General features: G+C 43.4%; 1 protein-coding gene across 1 annotated transcript; it reads left to right on the forward strand.

Annotated features, from left to right (window-relative positions):
• Positions 1–467: 467 nt before the first annotated feature.
• KIF24 (kinesin family member 24) lies at positions 468–24,792 on the forward strand. The gene is made up of 12 exons (XM_062018311.1): positions 468–1,081; positions 4,310–4,499; positions 6,368–6,465; positions 8,552–8,767; positions 10,243–10,330; positions 12,611–12,732; positions 14,313–14,418; positions 16,932–17,003; positions 17,635–17,744; positions 18,646–21,003; positions 21,884–21,977; positions 24,625–24,792. The coding sequence occupies exons 1-12, from the start codon at positions 468–470 to the stop codon at positions 24,763–24,765; spliced, it is 4,209 nt and encodes a 1,402-aa protein (XP_061874295.1). The 3' UTR covers positions 24,766–24,792.
• The last annotated feature ends 2,557 nt before the right edge of the window (positions 24,793–27,349 follow it).

Raw genomic sequence — 27,349 nt, forward strand, 5'->3', positions numbered from 1 at the left:
TCTCCTTTGGTTAGTTAACCAGGGATAGCTGAAACACATTAGACCACATGCCCTGATATTAAACTGAGTGTCTAAAATTAGGCATTTTACATTCTGTAGCTTGAGGACAGGATTTCAGTAGCTGAGGCATTCAAGTAGATATCAGGCATGTAGGAGCTCTGCAGCAGTAAGTAGCACTGCATTGTGCATTTCTCACACATTATTGTGTATTTCCTACCATTTAAAAATATAGTTTCCTAGAGAAAATATTTGTTTAATGTCTGGTTTGTTGTTGTTGTTCCTATATTATGTAGTGTTTGGCAGTCTAATGCATTGTAAACTTGGAGTTAAACAAGTTTCTAGCTTAACTGCAGGTAATGTCACCAGCAAATGTGTATTTTCTTCATTAGTAACTTGGTCAGATGTGATGTTTTATATTATTCTAATATTTATTTTGTTTTATTTTTTTTGTAGATTTTAACTTAAACATGGCATCATGCCTTTATGAATGCCTTTGTGAGGCAGAACTTGAAAAGTACTATCCTCATTTTGCTGCTTTCGGTCTGCAGAAGATTGATGAGCTTGCTAAAGTTTCCATGAAAGATTATACCAAACTGGGTGTCCACGACATGAATGACCGCAAACGACTCTTTCAGCTCATTAGAATAATCAAAATTATGCAAGAGGAAGACATTGCAGACTTAAGCAAGCAAGATTTTCAACCAAGTGGCCTTTTCATTAAGCCTCAGGTGACCAGATCAGGTCCTCGTAGGCAGCTACATTTTGAATCCTTCTTTGAAGAAAATGATGAAATAGTGAAAGACTCTGAGTCTGAATTGTATGACTCACCAGATTTCAGTGCCAATGAAGAGAAGAACAGTGTAGGGGAAATGCTGGGACATGTCCAACTACACGATTCAGAGCTGATTGGTTTAACTAGAAGTGATATAAATGCTCCTGGAATATGCACAAAAAGGGACCTGAGCTGTCCAACGGTTTCTGACGATATTGCTCCTCTTCTGGGGGATGCGGAAGCTCCTATCATTCAACGAATCACTCATATTTCAGGGTATAATTATGGACTACCTCATTCCTGTATCAGGTAATAATCAAGTCGCCTTTATTTTGCTGTATTTCAAGTTAGTCATAATTAATTCTTCATTGTGGAGGAGAATCTGTCCTGATCACCTCCAAATAAGCAACCCTACCACTACAGAGCAATGCAAATCTTATAGAGAAGAGAGGTATTAATAAGCACTTGCAACTCTCCAAGCCTGGGAGAAGGAATCAGATGAATTTCACCAGCTGCTACTCACCAAGGTTGTCTAAGAATAGTCTTTATTGTCTTTCATGATAGAAGGCTTTCTTTTCTAGGTGTTTCAGCCAGTCTTTCTTTCTCTTTCTTTGGGACTACCTTGCAAAACGTTACTCTTCTAAAATATGGCATTCAATATTGTCTGTTCATAAGTTTGTCAAGTTTGTTTTCAGTAAAAAAAGATACATGCTGTGATGGCTATCTTTGTTTGTAAAGGAACTTCTAAGCTGGAGCTTTAAAAAGGAGGAGAATGAATATAAACTGGGATGAGATACAGACGTGGTGGTGAGGTGGGAGCGATGCCTTGACCTGTAACTGTTGTACTTTTTCCAGTGTTTGGTATCAGGGGGAGTATGGTTATTTTGAACCACTGATAAATCTACCCTGGCAACATTTTTAAACGTGAAATACATTGTTTTTTTTCTGATTCAGCAGTAGACCATATACCCCTCTGCACACATACTACCAGCACCCAGTTTGTTGCAGTTCAGTTGTGGCAATTTTGTTTTAAAATGCAATGAAGAGAGGGAGATGTATGAGGCTGGGACTTGGTCTGAGAAGGCTGTGGGGAAAAATTTTGTGTATGGGAGGATCCATGGAGTTGGGATGTCAGTCACAGGCATGTAGCCTGGAGGGATAGATGCTGTTGTGACAGTGAGAAAGTGCTAGGGTGACATGATAGTTAAAGCACTTAAACTGTGAAATGCATAATAGAGGTTTATAACTCCCCTTTGCTGGAAAAGCATTCCCACTTTCCAGAAAAGTGTACTAACGTCTTGCATTCTCTGTCTTCTCTACAAGTTGAGCCAAGGTGCAACTACAAGGGCAGGATTCATAGCACTGGCAAGTAAAAAAGAAGACAAAATATGACCTCATGTCTCAGCTAGAAGAGTTTATGGTTTTTAATCCTGCAATACAGCCATGCTATTCATTGTTCTCAGTTTTTTTCCTTGTTCTTCCCTTTTTTTCTAAGCACATTCTTCTGTGCATAGCATTCGTTCTGGTTCATCTTGTGGGCTTTCTGCATGCTCCTCCTGACATGCTCAAGTTTCTCTTTCTCCTGTTTTTGACCACAGAGTATGTGTTGTGAATTCCAGTCTTGGGCCAGTCTGCTGACACTTGCGTTTGTGATTCCTGTTTTGCAAGTGCCTAACTCCTTCACTAAATCCATCCATTCCCATGTCACCTTGTGATTTAACCACTGCAAAGGCTAACCTAGTCTCATCTATGGGAAACACTGGAAAACACTGATGTGATTTCTGGTGGCAGAAGAATGCAGAGCTCTTTCAATATGTTTAAATATATTTTGTACTTGCTCACAGCCAACAGCTTGAATTGGCAGTAGCAGGCAGGGCATAGTGATTTTTCTGACCTATTGTCTAATCTGGTTTCTAAAGATCTGTGTCAAGATTTTTTTTTTCTAATAATGAAAAATGTATTTTGTTAGAAAATGCAATTTCTGGTTAAGTAAGGTTAGTAGAAAATGTAAACTTCGTAAAAGTTATTAGGTTACCATACAAAAGATGTTCAACTAAATATGTCTGTACTAGAAATAATTGATGCCTTTTCTCTCACAAACAGAGCCTCCAAGTCTTCAGTTTTTCCTTTCTCCAAATCTTGCAATCAGTCTTTTGTCCTTCAAGCTCTTAGAGCACAACAGGCTCTTTCTGTAGGCCATTAAATCTGGCCTCTGATATGAGAATTAAACTTCAGAGCCTCTGATCATTTTTTGGACATTTGGTGCCTGGTGATATCTATAAGCTCACACTAGCTTACAAAGCATCTTATTTCAAGTATCATTGCCTTTTTTTTCAGGGGAAAGAATTTTCCATCTAAATGCAGGGCCTCATCCTGGTCTGCATGGGAAAGCTGTATTAAAATTAAAGGGACTCCACTTACAAGACTACACGTGCAGTTTTCAAAGGCCACATCTTGAGACTTATACCTGCATGTCATACCCTTCTGGGGAATCATGCATCGTAGTAGCAGTGACACTACAAACTTGTAGTTGTAATGAGATTCTGGGTGACTTATGGGTTTAGTTTTAATTTATCTGGTAACTAGTATCTGTTAGTTTTCAGTTCCTACATTAACAGATTTTAGAAGGGCATTCAAACATCGTGGCAGAAACACTACTTTTGGGCAAGTTGGGACTTAACTAAAATTGTTTTTCCCTCACAAATTGATATTCAAATCAAGGCTGAAAATCATTACTCATCTGTCTGAAGACAGGTTGAAAAAGAGAAAGGCAGAATGAATAAACTTTCTTTGAATTCAAGCATATTCTGTATACTGCATCCCACAATGCTTCACAGAGCAGGTTATTCAATGAAACAGAAAATGACCACATGTTTCTGAGGTGTCCAGAAAGGAACTGAAGTAGGCTTGCCCAAACACTAGAGCACATCTTTGCCCGTGTCTGAAACCACATAGTTTTTTTATAACAAAAAGACTGAAGGGGAGACACTGGTGAGATCAGTATTTAAGATTTTCTTTGAGCTGAGCAGGGACATGATGATGCTATCTTGTTTCCCAGTTCGAATCATTTACATGTAACCTGTTTGACAACCTATAATATGGAGAACGAAAGTCGTCAATATAATGGGGAAAACAACTAAATATTATGCCTTTTCCTTTTCAAAATCAGTTCATACTTTTATCGGTTCGTTATTGACTAATCATGACTGCAGATAATTTCAGAGAGACTAATTAAGTTATTGTGCCAGCTTCAATCACATGCTTCTGAACCACCAAAAATACGCTGGTCCAGCAACAAGTTCAGAAATTTAGTGATATAAACAGAACGCTACTTATAACAGAAGTGCACAAAAGGCATCAGCTTATTTAGGAAAAAACAGTAGAAGCTTCACCATGTAACAAGGAGACATATTTTGGTTTGGTTTGGGGTTTTTTTTTTTGGTAAGCCATTAAAGATAGAAACATTTATCTGATAAAGCTAACAAATTTATACATGCTCTATATTCTCTAGTAACCTGATTTTAAATACTAAACCAGATCCAGTACTTCTGAGAAAGAGAGTCCATGGACAGAGAGTGAAAAAATCAGAGTGTGTGTCCGAAAACGTCCCCTGTGCCAGAGAGAAGAGCGGCGTGGAGAGGTTAATATCATCACAGTGAAAGACAAAGAAACCCTACTGCTTCATGAGAAGAAGGAAGCAGTTGATCTCACCCAGTATATTTTACAGGTAACATGCTCTACTTGAATGCTGAGGTTATGGGCCAATCTACTTTGTGGATGCAATAAAGCAAATTGTGCTTGGAGTTTCCATAAGGGGAAACAGAAAAGGACTGTCTGCATTTCTTGCACTGAAATAGGTGGCAAGCCCTTCTACGAGTTCAGCATAACTGTATTTGAATTGCATCTGACTTAGACCAGCCTGTGGTGGAAAACTTGAGCCCAGAATTTTAAGCCTCAAAATCAAGTCTCTTGCAGCTTTATTTGCACGTGGTAACATAAAACCCTCTGCTACATGCTCTTTCTGCAGGAAATTCGCCTGCTGCAGACTCTCCTGATAGCTTTCCAGGGTACTTCAGTCAGTTCTTTTTTTCAGTATTTCAGCACTTGAGGTCTGTTTCAATGAATCACAAACACCCTCAACCCCTTCCTTGCCTTTGTTCTCAAATGCTTTTGAAAATTAAGTTCTCTTTTCGTCTTTGTTTCTTAATCTCAAATACCTTGTGCTGTCATAGTTCAAATTCTCCCTCTTGACTGACAGCACCAGGAACAGAACTGATTTCTAGAGAGCAGCAAGACGTTCTCACTCTGCTGAGTGTTATTTTTACAATCTGGGTCCTAGGAACAGCTGTTTGGAACATCTAGTAAAAGCTGAATTTGCATCTCCCTTGGGCCAGGTTCATATACCACCTTTTATGGTGTGACACATGCAGCAGCTTCACTCCACCCCACTCCCTCCATCTGACTACCTATATTTGGCATTTGTGCAGTGCTTATCACCTTAGCATCTCAGTGCTGAAATAAATACTAATTAATTCTGTTGTGTAAGTGCAGCCAAACAAAATTTTGCTGTCAATTAATATACCTCAAACTAAAGTACACCACGACAAAGGCTGTGTCTATTCTATAGGACCCAAGAAAACGTCTCTGCTTCCAAGCCTGGCCACTCACCCTGCCTCCATCTGTAGTTCCTATAGAAAGGACAGCAAAGGGTACAGAGCAAATAGGAAGTGGTGGTGGGGAGATCCTCACACAACTGGGGGACTCTAACTGCAGTCCCATCACAGAGCACATCTGTCTTCTGAGTGTAGCTGATGAGACTCTCTGGTTTAATCTGCCTGTACACTGGTGTGTTTTATTTGTGCATTGTTGAAATGATTCTCAGTTCTAGAGATCTACTGCCTTAATTTACACTGCAGTGAATTTAGTGGGGTGCAATGTTAGATATTAGTCCGTGAGGTTATTTGAAAGTGTGATGTTTATGACTATCCCTACAAACACTATTCTTGACCTAGAAGGAGCCCACAATGAGCTCTTATGTAGTGTTTCCAGAGACCCTACCGCTTTGGGTCAGATCTGGAATGTGGGGAGTTTTGGGGTTTCTTGCCCTCTTCTGAGACAATACAATCCAGCTTTCCTTCCCTTCTGTTTTCTCTGGCACTTTTTAAAGTCTGCAGAGTGGATACGATCACAAGACTAATTTTGAGAGACTCGAGAGTTGACTCTGAGTTCTTCTTACTGTTACAGTCTTACTGTACATCTGTAGGCTTGATTCATTTCAAGAATAGATTTTCTGGATTTAGTGGGTTTTTTCTCTTTTCAGAAGGCTGTGGTATGTTCTTCTTCAGAGTATTAGGCAATTAAGGCATCTTTGCTTCCTTTTATTTTTTTTCCTACCTTCAGTCTCTTGATTATTTGTGATCCTGTGTTCATGCATGTGTCATGCTGCAAGGTGAATGTGCTAGATCACTTTGTACCTGATCTAAAGCCATATGAAGTCACTGCAAAGACTTCTGTTATTTAACTTTACCTTTGGATGGGGGTGAAGGGGAAGTGAAATATATTCATTTTTGTGTAAAGATCATACTTCTTTTTCAGCATGTTTTTTATTTTGATGAAGTCTTTGGGGATTCATGTACCAATCAAGATGTGTATATGAAGACAGCTCATCCTCTCATTCAGCATATTCTTAACGGGTAGGGCATCAGTGCTCACATTTGTTATTTTTTTGCTTTGTTGTTTTCCAATTTCATGTGCTGCTTTACTTTTCCTTTATGCTTTTTGTATTTTGCAACATGCATTCTTTTCACCTTCCCCCTTTTAAAATGTCTTTGATTGAAGTTTTGACAAAATAAATCAGAGAAACATTTCTTCACATTTTGTGAGAAATCTAAGCCACAGAGGAAGTTAAAATTGGATCTCAAGTGCAACAAGGAGACACCATGGCCAGCTTAGAAGTTAAAAATGTGTGCCAGGATTTCTGAAGTCTAATCTCTCTAACAAAGGCTTCTGTGCGGTATTGCACACTCAGCTGTGGAGGAGTAATATTACCTCTTTTATGAGACTGCTGTGAGATATTTTTGCATGCATTTGTAAAGCTCACAGGGCAGTAGGAGTTATTAATAACCTTGTGATTTTTGTTTTTTTAATATTTGCTTAGAGGTTTCATCATAATCACACAGTTCCTGATGAGCAGGAAATTGATAGTGGCTTTCCATGAGCGATCTTACTTTCACACAAGGTAGCAAGTTTGAATATAATTACATTTTTGACTCTTGAGAGAAAAAGATTACATATCCATACTGAAAATTAACAAAATGGAGCATTCTGTTACTGAAAATGTCCAAGTATCATCAGCAGAGAAAGGGAGCATTCATGCTCTTGAGAAAATGAAAGTGAAAAAGGAGAATGAGACTTGTAGCCTGCTGTGTAATAATCTCTAAAGGCCCAATTCACATTACAGCTAATCCAGCAATGCCACCATAAGAGTTGCCACTGGTTTTTTCTGAGCTTTCCCTAACTTTTCTCTCTCCTGTTGTATCCCCTTCACTGGCATTGATTTAATCTGACACCATAGTGAGCTAATTCTGCAGCCTAAGCTGGCAAAAAATTGTTCACTGTGCTGACTGCAGCCCTATTTTTTACCTGTTTCTCTGCCAGGGTACTGAAACAACTAAAAAATCTTTTTTTAAGATAGGCAAGGAATAAAGTAGTTGTTCTGTAGTATTTCTTTTTTTGTCTGATTCAGCTTCTTGAGTCTGCTCACATTATACTCGTGGGTTCGGTACTTGTGTAAGAGCAAGGATAGGAAAGGAAGCAGAGGTACACAATAACCTTAGCTTAGATGGGCTTGAAGGGCAGTGGAGCCATAACCTGAGGCCTTCTTGATATTTTATATGCCTTGCCATTGTAATCCTAAAGTGATACAATGACAAAGGTGTAGCAATCTAGAATAAACCAAGGCTGTTGTTTCATTAGCTGTAGTGAGGGAACCAGACAGCTCTCTGCCCTGGAAAGGGGATGATCCTCTTCGTTACCCTCTGCTAGACACATTCCCATAGGTCACGTGAAGCCAGTTTGGGCATATGTTGTGATCATCTGTGAGGTACTTTAATTCACTGCAACAGCAGAATATTAGCTTGCAAAAACAAGAAAAGGTGGGAAGATTTCTGTTGTTTCAGTGCAGTGAAGTCAAACATCAGAGCCAGCAGAGGCAGGGGTCGGTGGAGCAGGTCACTTAGCTGGGATTAGAGGTAAGGAAGGGCAAGACCTTCCTCTGGGCAACAGCAGCTCTTCAGATTGACTTACCTGTGTGCAGGACTGCAGCCTGAGGCAAAGTAACCTCATTTAGTAAATTGTAGTGCTGGAGTGTTAATTTTCAACAAGTACAACATGTGTTAATCAGCACCTGACATGTGGCTGTTTTGCATCTCATGGCACAGTCATTTTTCTCTGTAATTCATAATCAGTGGGATTCCCATTCATAATCCTACGATACTTCTGCAGCATCTAAACAGCTGGAAGAATAATAATGAATTCTTAGTTTCCTTAAATGCATTTCTGGCATTTGGAAGAAAGGAAGAGAGCCAGCACTCTGTGACATGTCAGATCTCCATTGGATGTACCTGGGAATCACCGTCGTTTTGTAGTTTCCCAGATAGGATAGCAAAGCAAACCTCATTGCCATGAGGCTACTATGGGTAAATGCCAACACTGCAGAATATTTTAAAATAGATGGGAATTAATCAGATGTGACACTAAAAATGTAAGTTATCTTCACAGAGGCAATGCCACCTGCTTTGCATATGGGCAGACTGGTGCTGGCAAGACTTACACGATGATAGGTACTCAGCGGAACCCAGGACTCTACGCCTTGGCTGCCAAGGACATCTTTAGACACCTGGAAGCATCACAGTCAAGGAAAGATCTCCTTGTTTTGATCAGCTTTTATGAGATCTACTGTGGACAGCTTTATGACCTGCTGAATGGAAGGAAGAGGTATTTAAACCATTATGTTTTACTATCAACCTGTGGTTATAAATCATACAAATATATTTAACATATTACCATTTATAGTCAGTTTTATGTATTTGATTAGGTCCTAGGAGCTACTTTGAGAGGAAGGTACAATCTGACACTAAATACCATATGGCATTGATACAGGCTTTTAGTTTTTAGTATTTGGGGGGGTGAGGAATAAGTAAAAATAAGGACCCGTGGTTGAGATGTGAGCTCATGCTGGTTGGCTTACACTCCAAAAATATAATAGCTGAACATCCATAGATAGACAAAGAACCTTCTTGTGGCTGGGAGTTCTTATGCCAATGATTGTGGAGACTCTGTCTTTCCCTGCTCAAACATAACCTCTCTTTGCCCTTTCTACTGTGCCAGTGAGGCTCTGGCTCTTTCCACTTTGGTCTCTGAAGATCCTGTTGATCTTCCACTTGTCCTGCTTGATGCTGCAGTCTGCTCCCTTTCACCCAAGTGACTCAACTGGAGCCAGGCATTGCAGGTCTTGCTGCCTTTGCCCTCAGTAGTAACACCTCATCCCCCTAGTCCTTTGCAAATTGATGTATCTACTCCTACAGGAGCTCTATCCAGAATGGAAATAAGGATAAGTCAGTACATGTTTAGTATAAAAAAAATTACCATAGTCTAAAATCACTAAAAAAAGTAACAGTCAGTTAAGATCCCAGCAGTGAAATCTTTTCAGAGTGATGTTGAAGGAATGTTACTTGTCAGCTGGAGGTCTTTGGCAGCCTGGAGATCACTATCCTTACAGCACACTGGAGGGCTCAAAAGGGAGGCTTTCTGCCTGGGGCAATGAGTATCTATTCACAAATGAAGCACCATGTTTCTGTGTTCACATGTTCCACAGTGCTCTTTAAGGAGCAGGTAGTGTAATCTGCTATGTAAGATGTTGACATACTAAGGAAATGACTGCAGTGGTTTCTGTGTGACCATGAGCTTTCTTATGTGTCATTGAAGGGGAAGATTAAACCTCCTGTCTGCATCAGGTCAGTATTCTTCCCGTACTTTGTAACACTCCTGTGAGATTCGTAGAAGAGATGCTCTGAGATCTGACTCGTATGGCTACGGAAACTACTTCAAAATACTGTGTAAAAGTCTTGAGCAGAGCATAAGATTTTCCAGTCTGAACTTCCTGGAGAAGCCTGTGGTGCAGTTTAAAGAGAGACAGGATCTCAAAAATATAGATACGATTATTTACTTCCCTGCTTTATTATGTTCCTGAACCAGCAGAAAGGCATTCCTAACGTCTCTTTAACAGTGAGCTGTCAGCAGTACGTGTTATAAATGAAGCACCTCTTCATCTCTGAAGCTCTAAATGAATGACAGTGATGCCTCTTCCCAGTCAGCAAGTTTGAATGCTTTTTCAGTGTCATAGTACTGAGATGCGTTTTCATTGCTGGTATTGGAGATTTCAGAAGCCTCCTTTCTGCACTCCTTTCCAGACTTTTTGCAAGAGAAGACAGCAAGCATGTCGTTCAAATAGTTGGACTGCGGGAGGTTCAAGTGGACTCTGTAGATCTACTGTTGGAGGTAACCTCTCCTTTGGAGATTATATTTTGTCTTCTACAGCCTGATTTGGTGATTGGTGAGATAGGTAATTTACAGGGATTGTTACTTGTTGTGTAGTACATAGAATCACAGAATCATTTAGGTTGGAAAAGACCTTTAAGTTCATTGAGTCCAAACATTAATTCAGCACTGCCATGGCCACCACTGAACCATGTCCCTCGGCGCCACATCTACACATCTTTTAAATACCTTCAGAAATAATGACTCCACCACTTCCCTGGGCAGCCTTGAGAACCCTTTCAGTGAAGATGTTTTTGCTAATAGCAAATCATGATCTGCCTGGCACAACTTGAGGCTATCTCCTCTTGTCCTACCACTTGCTACTTGGTAGAAGAGACTGCCCCTCACCTCATTACAACCCACTTTTAGGTACTTGCGGTGTGTCTCCCCTCAACCTCCTCCAGACTGAATACCCCCAGGTCCCTCAGCTACTCCTCATCACATTTGTGCTTCAGACTCTGCTGCCCCAGTGCCCATCTCTGGACACACCTCAGCACCTCATTGCCCCTCTTGTAGTGAGGGGCCCAACACTGAACACAGCACTTGAGGTGAGGCCTCATCAGTGCTGAGTACAAGGGGACAATCCTGCTGACCACACAATTTCTGATACAAGCCTGTGTGTGTGTGTTTCTGTTCAAGTTTCTGAAATTGGCAACCTTAACAGAGCCCTGAGGAGAGCACTATTACAAGTGCCTTTATTCAGTAAGCTTCCTGGGTCACTATGACTTGTGTTAGAGACATGCAAGCTGTTGATTTACAGCTGTTGCTTCTGCTGCCACTCCTTATGGAAAGATCTTTGCCAAGAAATCTGCTATCACTATTACAGAAATTAAATAGTGTCCCAGCAATAGATCCTGAAAGCTGGATAAGTACTTTCTTCCAATGTGGTCCCTTTGGATACTGTGAATTTTAATTTTCTATATTGAAAGTGTGTGGAAGTGGAACAAAAGATATAGACTTGAAAATTAGTGTTGGTCTGAAGTAGGGTTAGACATTGCTTACATAGTGATGAGTGACAACAGCCAAGTAAAATTAGAACCTTTAAACAGTAGCTGTCATTCAGCACATGCACGACTTCAGTTTTCCTTTCCTGTCCAGCTGAGCCTTAAACTAGCACTGGCAAATTTTCTGCATTGTCGTGCAGCAAGCAAACTGGTTAAATCTGCTCTCTATTTTAAGTCTGCTCTCTATTTAGGCTGACTTTGCATACTTTAATTCCTTTCTCTGTAAGGGGGTGTAAATTGCAAGTGCCCGAATGTGTAAATGACTCATTAAAATTGCCATGGTGTTGCTTACTTATATTAAATTCAATTTTGTTCTTCAGTTTCCTATTAACTCCAAGCTTTGGGACATGCTGGTGATGCTTCTGAAAAAGGAAGTGTAAATTTGCTGTATGGTTGATTAATAAATTCCTCTGAATTATCACATTCCACATACAGAGGAACGATTAAATGATTTTATTCTTACAGGTATCTTGGAAGGAAATGATTTTATATTGCCCACAGGCCCTTCTGAACACAGAAATGTCACTGGCTCGACTCAGAACTTCTGAATAGTCTACAACAGATATGTGGAAAGAATCTTGATTACATCCCTAGTTATTCACCATTCATTGGTGTTGGCTTTGATTCAAAGATCATCTGCATTTAGCACAAATATACTGCTTGAGTGCTGTAGCAGTTGGTTAGCTTGCTGGTCAAGAGCTGGCCACTGAAAGGCAAGAGTAATGCACATCTCTCAACTGAGATCCTAGTTTGTTCCTATAACCAGAAACACAATTCCTTACTCTGGCATAGCTGCTTTTAGTTAGGGACATGAAGAAAGGTTTTGCCACTCGGTAGTTTGTGTGCACTTTCTAGATAACAGTACCTATCTGTTACATGAGAAGGTGAAATTTCAGAAGAACACAATGAATAGCCAGTTTCATTAGTCTCTCCTTTCTTTCATTCCAGCCATACTTTAGGTTTTAGTTTTACAGTTTGGATATCTTGCAAACCCGAGTGAACGTGCACTGCAACAACTTGTCACCCACAGTGCCACTGAAAGCATGTCCATATAGAAAGCTCTGAAAGAAGCATTGCAAGGGGCCCAGTGTAACTTAACATCTGCCTTGCACCAGGTTTGAAGGCTGTACTAAGTCATTCCTCCTAATGTTTTCTCATCTTAGGAGGGCAAGATCTCTTTCTGAGACATTGTGGTTTTGTTTAGAGTTCCCTTGGATTCTGTACCTTTATTTTGCAGATGATTTTGAAGGGTGGAAAAGAACGCAGCACAGGAGCTACTGGAGTCAACTCGGATTCCTCTCGATCTCACGCGATCATCCAAATCCAAATTAAAGACACGGCCAACCGGACATCTGGGAGGTAAGGGTAGGCATGGGGGTGCTCTTGGCTGATGAGAAAGTCAAGCCCAGGGACATGCAGGAGGCAAGCAAAGAGGAGGTGTTGAGTTAGTGGGCAGCTGTAAGTTAAATCAGAAGACAGGTTGATAGGAACTTTGAGAGGTTTCACAGCCCTTTCTCTGTTCCCAGGGAAAGTGCTTAAGCTGCATCTGTGAGAGCTTTGTCAAACTTGTTTGTAAACATTTACAGTGAAAGAGTTTGGCAATCAATTCCATCCCTTCTTCACTGTTAGAAAGCTTTTCCTGTCTGGTGCTAGTTGAGCTAAAGGCAGATGACTGCTAGAGGCATAACCACATGTGAAGTCACCACCTTTGAAGTCAGTAGAAAGAAACAGTCATTTCTGGGATTCACTTCATGGCATTCTGCAGAGTCATCTAAATTAAGTCAGATGGATTTGCCCCTCAAAGAACCTCTGACCTGTAATTGACTACAAAGGGATCTCAGGATGACTAATTCTGGTGGAGATTATTCCATTAGAGATGTTTGCCTTTGGTCAGAAGAATCACACTACCTCACCTAAACCTCCCTGATAATTTGAGAATGTGACTCTGATGCTATCTGCAGCAGACAAAAAGAGCAGTTGACTTCCTCATGTAGCAGCCATTCTACTGTAGTTGTGCCTCTTTTCAGTTATCTTTTCTCCAGACTAAACAATACCAAGAAATAGGTCTCAGGAAAGAGTCTAGGTATCTGTTTTACTCCTGAGTGTCAAAAAAAAAGTTCTGACACATCCTTCTAGCAACTATCATGCAGTCTTGCTTCCCAGGGTTTTATTTTAAATATAAGGCAAAATGAAACAGCCACAAATAGTACAGAAAGGAGAAGAACAGGCAGGCTTAGAAATAAATGTGATTACATAGATGTGGCATGTGTGCCTTCTTTTGGTTACTGAAAGCAAGGTGGCACTGGAGTGAGGAAAAGATCCCCAAATATGCCTGCATGAGACGTCAGGACTGTTCCAGAAAAAGAGGAGCAAAGGTAGTGCAGCGATCAGTACAGCAGCTGGCACCCAGAACTAGGGAAGGTGAGAGGAAGTAATGGAGTTTTGTGGAGGGAAGGGACAAGGAACACTGAAAGCTCAGTGTATTACTTAGTTCACTGGTTGTATTTCTGTGAATTCCCGTTTGACATGGCAGTTTCCTAGTTTACCTGGAAGGAGGAATTATCAATTTACAGTTTCATTAACTGTGTTCTTAGGAAGCTACAAGCACAGTGGTTATCTGGGGAGATGAACGTGTTACACTTTAAGTAGCTTATCTATTAAACTGTGGAGCACTCTCATCACACAATTACACTTTCTATTATGACTGTACTAGTGCCAGGATGCTCTGACACTGTTCCTGCTGCTGTGCTTATCTTGGTGCCTCAGATACTTCCAGCAGGTACTTCTTTGTTCAAAAGTAGTTGTTTCTAACCATTCTTTTCATGTGTTGCAGCCCTCTATATATGTTAAAAACATATCTATATATATATATGAAAAAAGTAAAAGGAAAAAGAGAAGAAGGAGATTGCAAGATAAATGCAACTTTGTTTTTTTTCCAGGATATCTTTCATCGACTTGGCAGGCAGTGAAAGGGCAGCTGATGCCAGAGACTCAGATCGACAAACAAAAATGGAAGGAGCAGAAATAAACCAAAGTCTTCTAGCTGTAAGCTACTAGCATGCCAGGGGAAGGTTTTGTATTTACTTCTTAGCATGTGTTTTGGGATAAAGATAAACCACAGAATAATATATGTATGTATTCCATAGAGTGGGAAAAAATGAAGTATTAAGTGTGTCCAGTTTATTTTGTCTCGTGCCTGAAAGACACTTTAAGAGGGAAAAGATTTTGTTATGAAAATGAAGTCTTTTCAAGGCATTCTTGAAGCCAGCCAGGTTAACACAATGTGGAGAGTGTCAGATATAGTGTAGGTGTCCCATATTTTATATAGAAGGCTTTGTCCCTTGTACTTCCAGATAATACTGGCTTGGGATTGCTATATTTGTTTCACAAAAGCACATCTGTTCCTGCTGGTTATTTTCATCACTTGAACTCAGACTTCCCTTTCACATCAGGAGTAAAGGACTTAAATAGTCAAGAGCACTGAAACTAGCAATTTGTATGTGGGAAGGAAGAAACAGGAAGAGATGTACTCTTACTGCAAATCGTCTTTTACAACTGCACACAGTTACGTAAAGAGGAAAAGGGACAGAGAAATGCCATGTAAGATACAGCAGAAGTGCCTCTAAGTAGGGGCTGTTCAGAAAGCTTTGTACCTGCTTAAATTCAAATGAACAAAGTTCACTGATGACTAAGAGCCTCTCCAAGTTAGAGACTGAAGAAGATAAGCAATCAGTGAGTGTGAGTCAGCAGTGCAGTACTGCACACAACCAGACCTCTCAGTGTGCTGTAAATGGGAGGTGGCTTGCTCTGTTTTGACAATGTAGGATGTTCTTTTGCACAGAGGCTTTCCTGTTGTAGAATATTAGCATTCATAGTGGGAAGCAGCCTGTAAAGGGAGCGTGTTTCTGTATTTCACGTGTTCTTGGGTACTCACTGAATGGCATGGGGAGTCAAGGCCTGAACAGAAATGATTCCTGAGAAGTGAGAGCTAACATAAACTCATGAAACTCATTTAAAAGGAACTTTAAGACCAGAGTGTATGTATTTTTGGTATTGCGTGAAGCAGAGTAAATGCGTAGGCAGCCTACGAGCACTGACTGAATTAGCTGCAAAAAGCACCACATGACCTGCAGCCTGTAAAACCTTGGTCTTCCCTCAGTGATCACAACTCCTTTCAGGCTTTAAAACATGTGACATTTGAATGTTGCTGCTGGTTTGAGTATTCATGTTGATTTCAAATAGAAGATACTCAGATACTGCAATTATGAGAAACAAAACAAAAAAACAAGAACAGTTTGACCACTTAATTGTTGGAGATATAATATTTAATGAAATGCAGTAAAAGTAGGAAATGAGTGTCATTTTAAGTGGGTGTGTATAGAACATAGTAAAGCTTTAAATGTAGGAAGGCTGCTTCATGCAAGTATCACCATGACAGTGCTGTAATCTACTTATCTTCCCCTCAATGTTTGCTCTAGTTGTTTTGTCTCATGGCTGTATGGTCCATTTCTGACAATTTTAGAGAGCATCTAGGCTTGATACGGAGTGTCAGGCTTTTTGTACTTATGCCAGTGGAAACATGGCAAAGAAGTGCACATCTTTGAGTTTGAACATTACATTGTTTTTCCAAGGCTGGTAATAAATCAAGGGATGCTTCTTCAAGACTACAGACTACCTCTGTTGGTAGTTATTAAGACCAGGAAGATCTAATGTGTTCTGTGAAAGACATGGGTATAGATAGCTGCTCACCTTCTGTTAGGTTTAATGGGAGTTCTGCAGCTGTATCTCCACTCCCTGGGTATCCTGTTGCATCATGTAGTATTTTGTGTGCAGTTGGTTGGGTTTTCACTTCTCCCTGGTGAAGGGGAAATGGCCTGAGGTCAGCTGCCTTATGACACAGCCCAGTGTACCCACACATAGGTGGGACATCCAGACTGCACATCCTGGTCAGTACAGGGAGGAACATGCATTTGTTAGCTCATGCTCCCTCTGACTAAGGTACAAAATGTCACCAGAGTGGCATCAGAAGTTTGCTCTGCTCTTGTCCAAACTGTTGTTGGGATATCTTAAGGAGGGGAAAAGCTTATTTTAAAAGAAATACATTTTTAAGAGATGGAGCTCAGAAAGCTGTTCTTGGGATACACCTGCCCTACAAGCTGCAGCATAGTCTGAGGAACACCCAGGCTGGTGTACCTCAAAGTAATGCAGGCAGCAGCCACTCCACAGTAGTGTGGAGCTCTGTGTGTTCTCAATGTGTGTATTCACTCAGCTTCTTGGGTTTCATAGAGCCCATAGAAGCATCAGGCAGGGCTAGTGTGCTCTGTGCTGCAAGTTTGTGCTCTTGGAGTGCAGCTAAACGGCTTTTGCTGGCTGGACTAGCTGAAGCTGACCCTTGGTGGTTGTGGCAGCATCAAACTCCTCTTTCAAGGGACATCACATGTAGGAGTCAAAGGTGCACGAGGGAAATAGTACTACTGGTAGGTTAGGTTTGATGTAATTCAGTTCCCTGCCAGTATGTGATTGATATGTTTTTCCCCCACTGTTTTTCCTTTTGGCAGCTAAAGGAATGCATCCGGGCACTGGATCAGGAGCACGCACACACTCCTTTCCGGCAAAGCAAATTAACCCAGGTAACACGAGAAAGGCAACAGAGGAATTTCCTTGGTGACAACACCACTTTTAATTTGGGTTTTTTTAAAAACAAATGGGCAGGCATGGTTCAAAACCTGCTGTTAAACCCTTGAGGAAAGGAGAAATGCATACCTTTTCTGAGCATTAATTATAAAGATGACTGCAGAATTAAGGCCAACTGCCAACTGCTCCTGGTGGTTAGTGTGGTAAAAAACAAGCAAACCAAAAACTACAACCAAAGAGAAATGCCAAACGGAGCCTCCAGACTCACTCTGAGCTACCATCCATCTCCCAGTCTGCACCCAGTCTTGCTTCTTCTGTGCAGGAACAGTCGTGGGGGTGTTGATCAAGATTTCTTGACTCAGGTTGTAACATAGGCTTTATTCCTCAAAGACATACAGGCACCCTTGTGGCACCTGGTGCAAGGCCTTGATCAGTGCACTGATTAACAGTCATGTTCATTTTCAATTCTAAACAAAGAATTGCAAGACAAAGCGAGGCGAGAGGACTATATTTTAAGAGAAACAACATATGTGCATCACCTAAGTCCAGTTAAGCAGCTACTTTATAGGAAATGCAAGGTATGTGAGTTGCTAAGTATCTTCTTTTTTTTTTTCCTTCCAACTCTAGGTGCTAAAGGATTCTTTCATTGGCAATTCCAAGACCTGTATGATAGCCAATGTGTCACCTAGCCATGTTGCCACAGAGCATACCCTGAACACTTTACGTTATGCTGACAGGTAGGTGATGAAATTTGATCTTGCCAAGGTGAAAAACAGACCAAAAAAAAGTAACATACAATGTTTGGTGGTTACATTTATTTTAGTTGCCTTGGAAATGTTGATTTAGGCAAGCCATGCTGTTTTTACAATGTAAATAAAATCCTTACCTGTGCCAGCTCTTAGATTTGGTCTTAAAATTCTCTCCCTTTCTGATGACAGCTGTTCATGACAAAAATATCACTGTGCTCCCTGTGACTGCAGGATTGCTAATCTCAGTGAGCAAAAGTTTGGGTTCAGTTTTGTGTGGTAGTTCTGCTTAGAATGTGTGCAAGTCTTTCACCCTGCCTCTTGCACAGCACAGGGTAAATTACAGGCTGTGCAATGCTGGGATTAAGAAGACAAGAGTTGCTTAAGGAAGGTGAAGAGAAGTAAAGGAAACAGTTGAAGGGACAGCAGCTCCTCACAGCTGCACTAATGAGCCTGATCCAGGAGCACTGTAGCCCTGTACACATATCATTTGAGCTAATTAGCCTCACTGCAATTACCACAAAATCCCTAGTTTGTGTCTTGTGGGACTTTATGAAGTGCTGTGGAGAGCACTGGCTTGTCTTGAGCTGGTACTGTGCCATGCTGCATTATAAAGCACAGAAATGCAACTCCCTTGCAGCAACAGAGGCCATCTTCACCTATGTGAACACATTGCTCAAGGGAGCAGTTAAAAATACTGCTATAGACCTTTCCAGAAGCTGAGGCATTCTCGCATTGGGGTTTTAATCCCTGCATGGATTGCTGACAAGTGAAACAGAAATCATGACATTGAGTTCAATTTAGCCTTAAGATAAGAAAGCATTAGCTTATTGTGAAGACACTGTTGTTTATCTGAAAGCAGGACATCATCTAAAGCCAGCCTCATTTACAGGGTCAAAGAGCTGAAGAAAGGGATTAAATGTTCTACCCCTGACACAAACAGGCGTCGGACAGCTGGAAACATATCTCCAAAACGTGTCCAAAACTCTCTCTCTTTGCCACCTGGGGAAAAGAGCTCTCCAAAGAAAGTGAAGCTAGGCCTCCAGCATCCCTCAAATGCTATGAAAGTGAAGGCATGTCCTGCAGCACTCCAGCCACCAAGTGTCCCTTTTACCTCCACCCCCAAGGCAATCAGCAAGGGACATGCCCACAAAGGAAATGCCAGCTCACCGTGGTCCCACCACCCTTCCACAGTTAAGGGAGTCCTGCGGGTAGCACACCACCCGAGGAAGAAAACTGACGATCTGTCTCCCCACTCTGAAAAGAGCCCCACCACAAAGGATTTCATCATCAAAAATGCTGCCACGGCAGAAGCAAAGGAGAGCGGCCAGAGAGACAAATACATGCAAAACAGACCACCAGTCCAGTGTCTGAAAGTCCAGACAGTGCAGCCTGTTCAGAAGCAGCTTGTTTCTAGAGATGATTTTTCCTTTGGAGGCAGAAATCTGCCTTCTGACGGCAGACAGGAATGGGGAGACACCTTTGTTAAACCATGTGTTGAATCCTGGACAAATCTTCCTCCTTTTCAGAAGGAAAGGGAAGAGCATTTACGTCTTTATCACCAGCAGTTTCAGCAGCCACCTATTCTACAGCAGACATTGAACTATCAGCCCCTCGAGAGGTTTTTAACGCAATACAACCCCCAGGAGATTCATGTGAAGCAGGAGCTGAGCCTTGCTCCCACAGAAGTACAGAGCAAAGAGGGGATGCAGCTGGAAGAGCTAGATGACAGTGATTTCAGTGAAGATTCTTTCTCACCCATCTGTAGTCAAAAGAGGGTGAAAAGAAGAAACACCAACAAATGCAGTCAGCATTCATTTTTCCTTCATCAAAGAGAACAGGGAACGGAAGAAAAGGGAAAAGGCCAAAAGCGACAGGATTTGTTTTTCACGTATGCAATACCCATGCAAGAACATGAGCTAGATGACAGCTGGGGCAGTAGTGAGGGCAGCCCAGAGACAGTGGAGTCCATTAAAAATGCGAGCTGCAGCAAAGCTCCATCAGACTGGAGCTACGACTTACTTACTGAGTCCTCTCCAAGCAACGCTGCAGAAAAACCTTACTGCCTGCAGGAAGATCCTGCTTGTGACTGGAACAATGGCAAAGATTTCTTAGCTGATCACAAACAGTACCAATCTAAACACAGGTGTCTCGTTTACTCCGGGGAGGGCACCTTGACTCCAGAAAAGGGTGCTTCAAATTCATATGCCTCGCCTGTACTGAAATCAGGCACTGCAGAGCGCAAAGACATTGACCACCAGCAGGAAGAGAATGAAGAATCCACTTTGGATAGAGAGGCTGTGGTTGCAGGACATGTAAAGTGGAAAGCTCAGAAAAATGGAGTTACTCATTGTGGACCTTCAGAACTCACTTCTGAGCCAATGGCCTCTTGCAGGGGATCTCTTCCTGACTGCAAGGAAACAACTGATGCAGAGAAAGCGTTGTCTAAGCCAGAGCAGTCCCCCTGCATGGGGCAGGTGCCGGCCACGAAGCCAGCCATGTCCCAGGACAGGTGTGAGGAGGAAGGCTGGCTGTGCACGAGGAGCAGGGCACTGACAGACAGCGTGCTGGAGCTGGGCCCACAGCCGCGCCGCAGTGGCAGGCGCTGTGCTGCGCAGAGCTGTGCCGCGTGCTGCCGCCCGCGCTGCCCCGCACAGCCCCGCCGCAGCCCCCCGCCAGAAGCACCTGCAGCTGAACCCGCAGGCCTCGCGGGAGACAGAGAAGGGGGCTTGTGTCCCAGTGACTCGGCGTGCCAAGAACACCCAGGCGGCAGTCAGTGTGATTCTGATGTTAAAGGCAATACCAGTAACGCAGGAAAATCAGACTCCAATCAAGGACCCAGTGCTGAGCTCAGGGCCCAGGAAATAAATGCTGAGATGCCTGAAAAGAGCTGTTTTTCAGGTGCATCTTGCTTTCTCAGTGTGGGACATACAGATTACACAGTCCTGTCTCCCTCTCAGGAAAGCAGCCTGCTGTTGGCCCCCAAGTCAGGACTGAGGAATGAGGACTTCAGTCATCCTGAAGACCCAGCCATGTTGTCGTTCAGCAACAAAGAAAGGGGGTTGCTAAAACCCAAGTTAATGCAGAGTATTTTTACACTAGAGACCTTTGCTGCAGATTTGGGATTCGTAACCAAAGATAATACACTGTTAGGAAATGCAAAGAGCCCCTCAGGCATGTCCAGCAGCAGCTCTCCGAGTGCTACATCAGAGATGGGAAAGTGGCAGAGGGAAGCCCTGGAAAAGGCACAGTAAGTCTTGCTCATCACTGAAGCTCGTGGTGAAGCTTAGAAGTTCTAGACATGTGATACTTTTGCCTTTATTTGTCTATCATGTGCTTTAAAAACTGATGGGAAATCAATCTGTGAAATAATTATTTAATAAGAATAATGATGATTTCTAGTCATTATCTCATAAATATTTGATTGCTTGTTATTTAGTGATGCTTTTTTAATCTCCCAGGAAGCCAATTATTCTATTAGAGCTTCCTAGAAAAATGCTAGAGGGATTCATGTGATAATACAAACTGCAGTTTCTTGGTAACTACTTGGCTTCTTGTAAGCTGTAAAAGATGTAAAACATATCAAAACCTCCCACCAAGGATCAGGTGATAGCTATTCCATCCCTATGGAAAACAAATCAGTGGGAGTGGCTGGGCTGTCACTGAAGAGGTAGATGTAAAGCTCCAAAGGACTGCACTGCATTCCCATGACTGAAAATACTTTGTTGGTAGGAAAAACTTGCTCAGAGGAAGGAACAGTAGCACTGCCTTCCCACTCTGCCTGGTTTTCACCAAAATGACTTACAGCCTCGTGGCTGTAAGCCATTCCAGCAATTCATTCAACCATTTCTTTGTCTCCTAGATGGTAAAATGCAGTATGTGCCCTATGCAGCCTCTGCTAATGAGAGGCTGCCTCCCTGAGCAATCCTCAGTCACCAAGGTCATGTTTAACCCCAAAGCAGTGCGGGTCACTGCACTTCATGGACCACTGCTGCAGATTTTCTTAACACCAGAGACACAGGACAGTTTCTCCTGGGGTATTCCTCCTCCTACAGTGTTTATTGAGGCCAAGAGCTGTTCCAGGCAGCGCAGCAGGCTGTGTGACCCGTGGTGTGCTTTGTGTTAATCAGACAGGCTGTCATTCGGGCTCACCGGCAGCAGCTGGATGAAATGGCCTCCCTGTGCTTCAAGGAAGAGTGCTTGGTAAACCAGATGTCAGCAACAGTAAGTGTTTCAGGTGCTGGTTTCAGTGCCCGTTGGACCTGCATAAATTAATCTCAGAGGTTATTAACTTGAATTAGTGGTGTGACAGACACTCCTCATCATAGAACCACAGAATCCTTTTGACTGGAAAAGACCTTTAAGATCACTGAGTCCAACCACCAACACAGCACTGCCCAACCCACCACTCAGCCATGTCCCTCAGCAGCATCTGTTAAATACCTCCAGGGACGGTGACTCCACCACCTCCCTGCACAGCCCGTTCCAAGGCCTGACAACCCTGTCAGTGGAGACATTTTTGCTAATCTTCAATCGTGGCCTCCCCTGGTGCAACTCGAGGCCATTCCTTCTTGTCCTATCACTTGTTACTTGGGAGAAGAGACCGACCCCTATCTCATTACAACCTCCTGCCAGAGAGTTGTAAAAAGCAATGAGATCTCCCCTCAGCCTTCTCAAAGGCTGAACATCCCCAGTTCTCTCAGCTGCTCCCCATCAGACTTGTGCTCCAGACTCTTCCCCTGCTCTGGTGCCCATCTCTGGACAGTCTCCAGCACCTACAGTGAGAGGCCCAACACTAAGCACAGTATTCCTCTCATTCTTCAGTGCCTCCCTGGCTCCTAGGAGAGGCTGCTCGTTTTCAGCACCTGTTCTGTTTTTGCCAGTCTCCACACTGACAGATCTTTGGGGGAGGAGACTGACAGACCAACTCTTGAACCAGTTCGCTCTGATAAAACAGCTTTCTCTTGCATCGAGGGTACTGTATATCATCTGTACTAAATGTAGTATCATCTGTACTAAACAGGGTGTCTTTACATGTGATGATTTTCTCCTTACACGCTACAGGAAGTAAGTCAATACCACAGAACCCCCTCCTAAAGCTTGACACAGGGCTGTTGCAGTCAGTGCCACGTTGCCTCTTCCTGCTGGGAGTCCTTTACCTGCTGCACCCTTGGCCCCACACACTCCAGTGCTCTTCCCACCATGACTTGCACCCTCACAGGCTCTCGACTTTTGTCACTCTCTTGGCTTGGCCCCATCTCAGATAGCTGGAGCATAGTCCTAGACCTAAAGACTGGCATGTTCACAGCCCCGCTGCCAGCCAGGAAGCTCCTTGTCTCTGTTTATCCTGCATCCAGGCAGACATGTGTCACAGCTGTATGAGAACCTCCTGCCTTTCCAGTTCCTTCATCTTACCAGTAAAGGCAGACCCCATTGCCTTACCAAACCATTTAAATTCCTACCACAGTTCAGGCCTGGAGCACAGCTATGGGGGGACTCATGGCTCAGGGATTTCAGAACAGAGCCAGCACATGGCTTATTTGCTGCCTTTTCCAGCTGCACATGATGTGTTACCAGGTAACGTAAAGCAGCACGAGAGTCTTGTGAAAGAGGATGCAGCGATACAAAGCAATCTTTTAAACTTTTATTTTAATGTTTTGAGATTGTTCTTCCTGACTGTGTTGGTCGCTGGGCACCAATGCCTCTCCCCTCCTATTTCTTTGCCCCTTGCAGCAAAAAATCCTTTTCTGGCCAATTATGACAAGCTGCCAGGCTTCCCAGCAGTGTGTGAATAACTTCTATCCTGCAGCAGTATTTCACAGCTTGACCTTTCTTTGGGCACTGAGCTCAGACTGGACTTCCCTTATCAGTCAGCCTGCTTTCACTCTCAGATGGTTGCAACTTCTCCAGCCACAGAACTTTGGCTGCAGGAAAGGCTCCTGCCAAGACCAGCTGTATCCTGAGCAAAGCAGTTTAAAGTGTTTGTGACAAAATATGCCACAGCAGCTGAGCTGGTCTTCATTACAGTCCTGATGTCCCTGCAGTGCACAAGACAGATGGAAACCTGCCAAATGAGCTTTTGGATGCTGGATTTTCACACAGTGGCAGCTGAACTCCCCTGGCCCCCAGGGTGCTGTCACCTCCCAGCTTCATAGACACTGACCTGTGATCAGAAGCACCAAACTGTGCTCAGTAGGAGAGCAGAGCAAGTCTGAGTACTGTCTTGTTAATACAAGCTCTACTTAAAAATAACTGCCTCCATTTTGGTTTTAATCCCAGTTTCATATCACTTTTTATCCACATGGCAGGTTGATACGGAAGGTAGAGTTCCCCTCAGCTGCTGCTGAGAACATGTCGTGCCAGACATAGCAGGAACCAGACTGGCCCTGTGATGTGATGTGTGAGAATCCCTTCTGTCTCCCAGGAGTGGGCTATCGTGTCTGATCCTCGAGTGGCCCAGCTGGTCATTTGGGCTCATGGCTGCTGGATCCCACAGGGGAGGTGTCAGGAACAGAGTCAGTACATTGTAGAACTACACGTCAGGTGACTGGTGCCTGTACCAAACCTTTGAAAAGCTAACTGCTGTGGCAGGGGGTAACACTTACTTTACACATCTTTATTTTTAAACCACTGTATTAGTTGCAATTTCATCAACAGATAGAACTACCAGGGTAAGCAAACCTTTAGTATTTAGAGGCATCAAACATTGTGAGGGTCGGGGCTTCAAAACAGGAAACACTGATTTAATCTGCTACACCCCAGAATGGAAACCATGCTCTTTGTGTACTGCTGCAGTGCATAAAACATGCTGATTTTCTCCCATCTGCTGCTACTGTTGTTCCCTGAACTCTCCTTTTGTCTTCCTCAACAGGATTTTCAGAACTTTGTGACCAAGCTGGACGAAGTCCTGGTAATGAAGCTTAAGTGTATCCAAACAATGCGAGCCCAGCTTCAGCTCTGTTTAGCCTCTCCTGGCATAGATGTGTCCCTGCAAACACCTCCACCAGTTTAGACCCTCTTTGTTTACACCCATGCAGGAACAACAATGGAAACAGTGTTTTTGCCACACTTGGTGCTGTAGAGTGTGAGTGGGCGGGGGATAGCTTTTGGTTTGCTGTTTGTGATTAAAGTGTATTTTAGATAAGGATGGAGAGAATTCTGAGTAAAGAAGAGAGATAACTACTTGGCACCAGCTTTTGTTTTTCCTTCAAACCTGTAAGCCATGCTCTTAAGAAAAACAATTCAGCAGCCTTTTAACAGTCCCACTGAGCAGCACAGTAGTCCTGGCCACAACATTCATAGCAGCTTCTCACATGTTCAAGACACTTCAGCATTGCTAAGAAAATACAAAGAGCAAACAATTTGAAGCCAGACACAGTCTTCAACAGAAATGCAAAAGCTAGCCAGAAACCTGTTTGCAAACAGAAGGCAGGAAAAGGGGAGGAGACACTGAGGGTTAAGTACACGAATGTAACTAGAGAGTAAATGGAAGTCAAGGCTGAGCAAGAAGTGCTGTCCCTTTCAGAAGGGAGGCTGTTCACATTTGTCCTTTGCTTGGGATGAACACTCCAGAGCTCCTAGAAGAAAGGTGGCTTGAGTCAGGAGTAACAAGTAGTTTAGTAGGGCTTTTGTACCAAAGGTTCAGCTAGCGTGTTAGGCACCTGACTTTCCTACTGCTGGCAACAGGAAGGGAGGCCATCAGCTCCCCCCCTGCAAAGGCCACCTGACCCCTGCACCTGGAGTGCTCATTGCCCGCATGACACAGTTGGGCTTTTCACCTCAAAAAAGGGTCTGGCTAGAGGCAGTGGGTTTGCAGAAGCTGTTTTGGGAAGCTGGCATTTGAATGGAGAACTACAGGCTGGTCAGCTGGAGCCCTGCAAATGCTCTGCTGCTGCATCCATCGCATCTGAGCCATGAAACAAGTCCACAATGTGGTCTGCAGGTGACATGCTGCAGCAGCGCTCTTGCTCCAGACTGAGGCCATCTCAGTGTTGCCTCAGCAATGCCGTGTAGTGGCTCAATCAGTGTCTGTCCAGCAGCCAGAAATGCCTGGGGTAAAAGGCAAGGCTGCGGTCTGACCAGCTGTGAGTTTGCTGCCTGCGTCTTCAGGCGCCCTCAGGATGAGCCCGGGTCTGGCCAAGCAGCAACGGCTGTGACACATGGTCATCTGACACTCCCAGGGATGTCATGCAGCGTAGCCCTGGGGAAGAGAACTGCAACCAGAGTCCTCAGCGTGAGGAGGTGGTGGGGATTTTTTAGCACTGGTTAGTCTCCATCTTGGAATTGAGACTGCATTACTCTGCAGCAGAGAGCAGACTCCAGGCTCTAAGAGTATGGCTCCCAAGACAGTTCCTGTGTCCAGGTTACAGGTCAGGGACAAGGCACACCTGCAGCCAGGCCTCTCAGCCCCCTTTTCAGAAGCCTTCCTCACCTAGAGAATAGAGGCTTCTGAGAGCAAGACTTGGCAGCATTTTAGTGCTGAGAGCAGTGCTTGATAGCTGCCAGAAAGCTTTAAAGTGGTGGGACACAGTATCTTGTTAAAACTAAGGAGAGGAAAGCACAAATCAACCCCAGCTTCCCTTTCAAACAAGCAACTCCTAGAAAGCCTCCCTCCACCTACTGAGGCCAGAAAGAGCTTCCCTATGTGTGAGGCAAGTGGATAGTCTTCCCTACAGCACCACTGTACCTGAGCACTGACAGGAGTTTGCCCAGCAGTGTCGCAGTGAGCCTACAGCAGTGTGTCAGGGAGCTGCCATGGCGCTCTGCAACGTCACTTGGAGCAGAGGAAAGGGTCATAGAAAAAGAAGATGCTCAGCCCCTGACATAGTCCTAAGGAGGACAACTTGCCTCTGTCTCCATTGGAGAGATGAGTATCGTTGAGCAGAGGAGATGGGAGTTAAGTCAGCCACCAAATCTGAGCTGCCCCTGAATCCTGGTCAGCTGCCTGTGGAAAAGGTGAGTCTGACAGCTCAGAGCCCCAGTGCAGGGACTGTTCACTCCCTGGAGGAATAGTCTTATCAAGAGAACTGGTGCCATCCAGCCACTCCACAAGGCTCGACTTTGTTAAATGTAAGATGTTATTATCAATCGGTTTTCAGAACTTTATTTACCGTATGCAAGACTTGACTAAAATAGAAATCAAGCAGCCCTGGCTGTGAAAATCCTTCCATCCTCAGCAGTAACAGGGTTTGAAGTGCTGCACACCCGGGAGACACCAAATCTGGGCTTGTGGAATGCCACAGAAACTCCCAAAGCTGTCAGAAACAGGAACCTTCTTCTCTCCACTTCTATTACCCAGATGCTGCTTTAATGCTTGTGTGAAAATGTGTGAAAAGAGCATTTTGACAAGTGTTCTGCCTGACACCTGATATAAATGGGTTTCATTTCAACTTGAGGAACACATGTGAAAGGGCCTGGCCACAAACATAGGCATACTGAATTGAAAGGGCTGTGCTTGTGTACCCGGGTGCAAAAAGGCTATAAATGCTCACAGAAGGTGCTTGGCCCTTTGGGGAAGAAATTCTGGCTGTGCCTCTACACTTTTCCCTCACAGGCCCTTCCACCAGGACACTGAAGCCTCAGTACCTGGCAGCAGC

Source organism: Colius striatus, chromosome Z (genome assembly GCF_028858725.1).
Source record: "Colius striatus isolate bColStr4 chromosome Z, bColStr4.1.hap1, whole genome shotgun sequence".
NCBI classification, from domain to species: domain Eukaryota; kingdom Metazoa; phylum Chordata; class Aves; order Coliiformes; family Coliidae; genus Colius; species Colius striatus.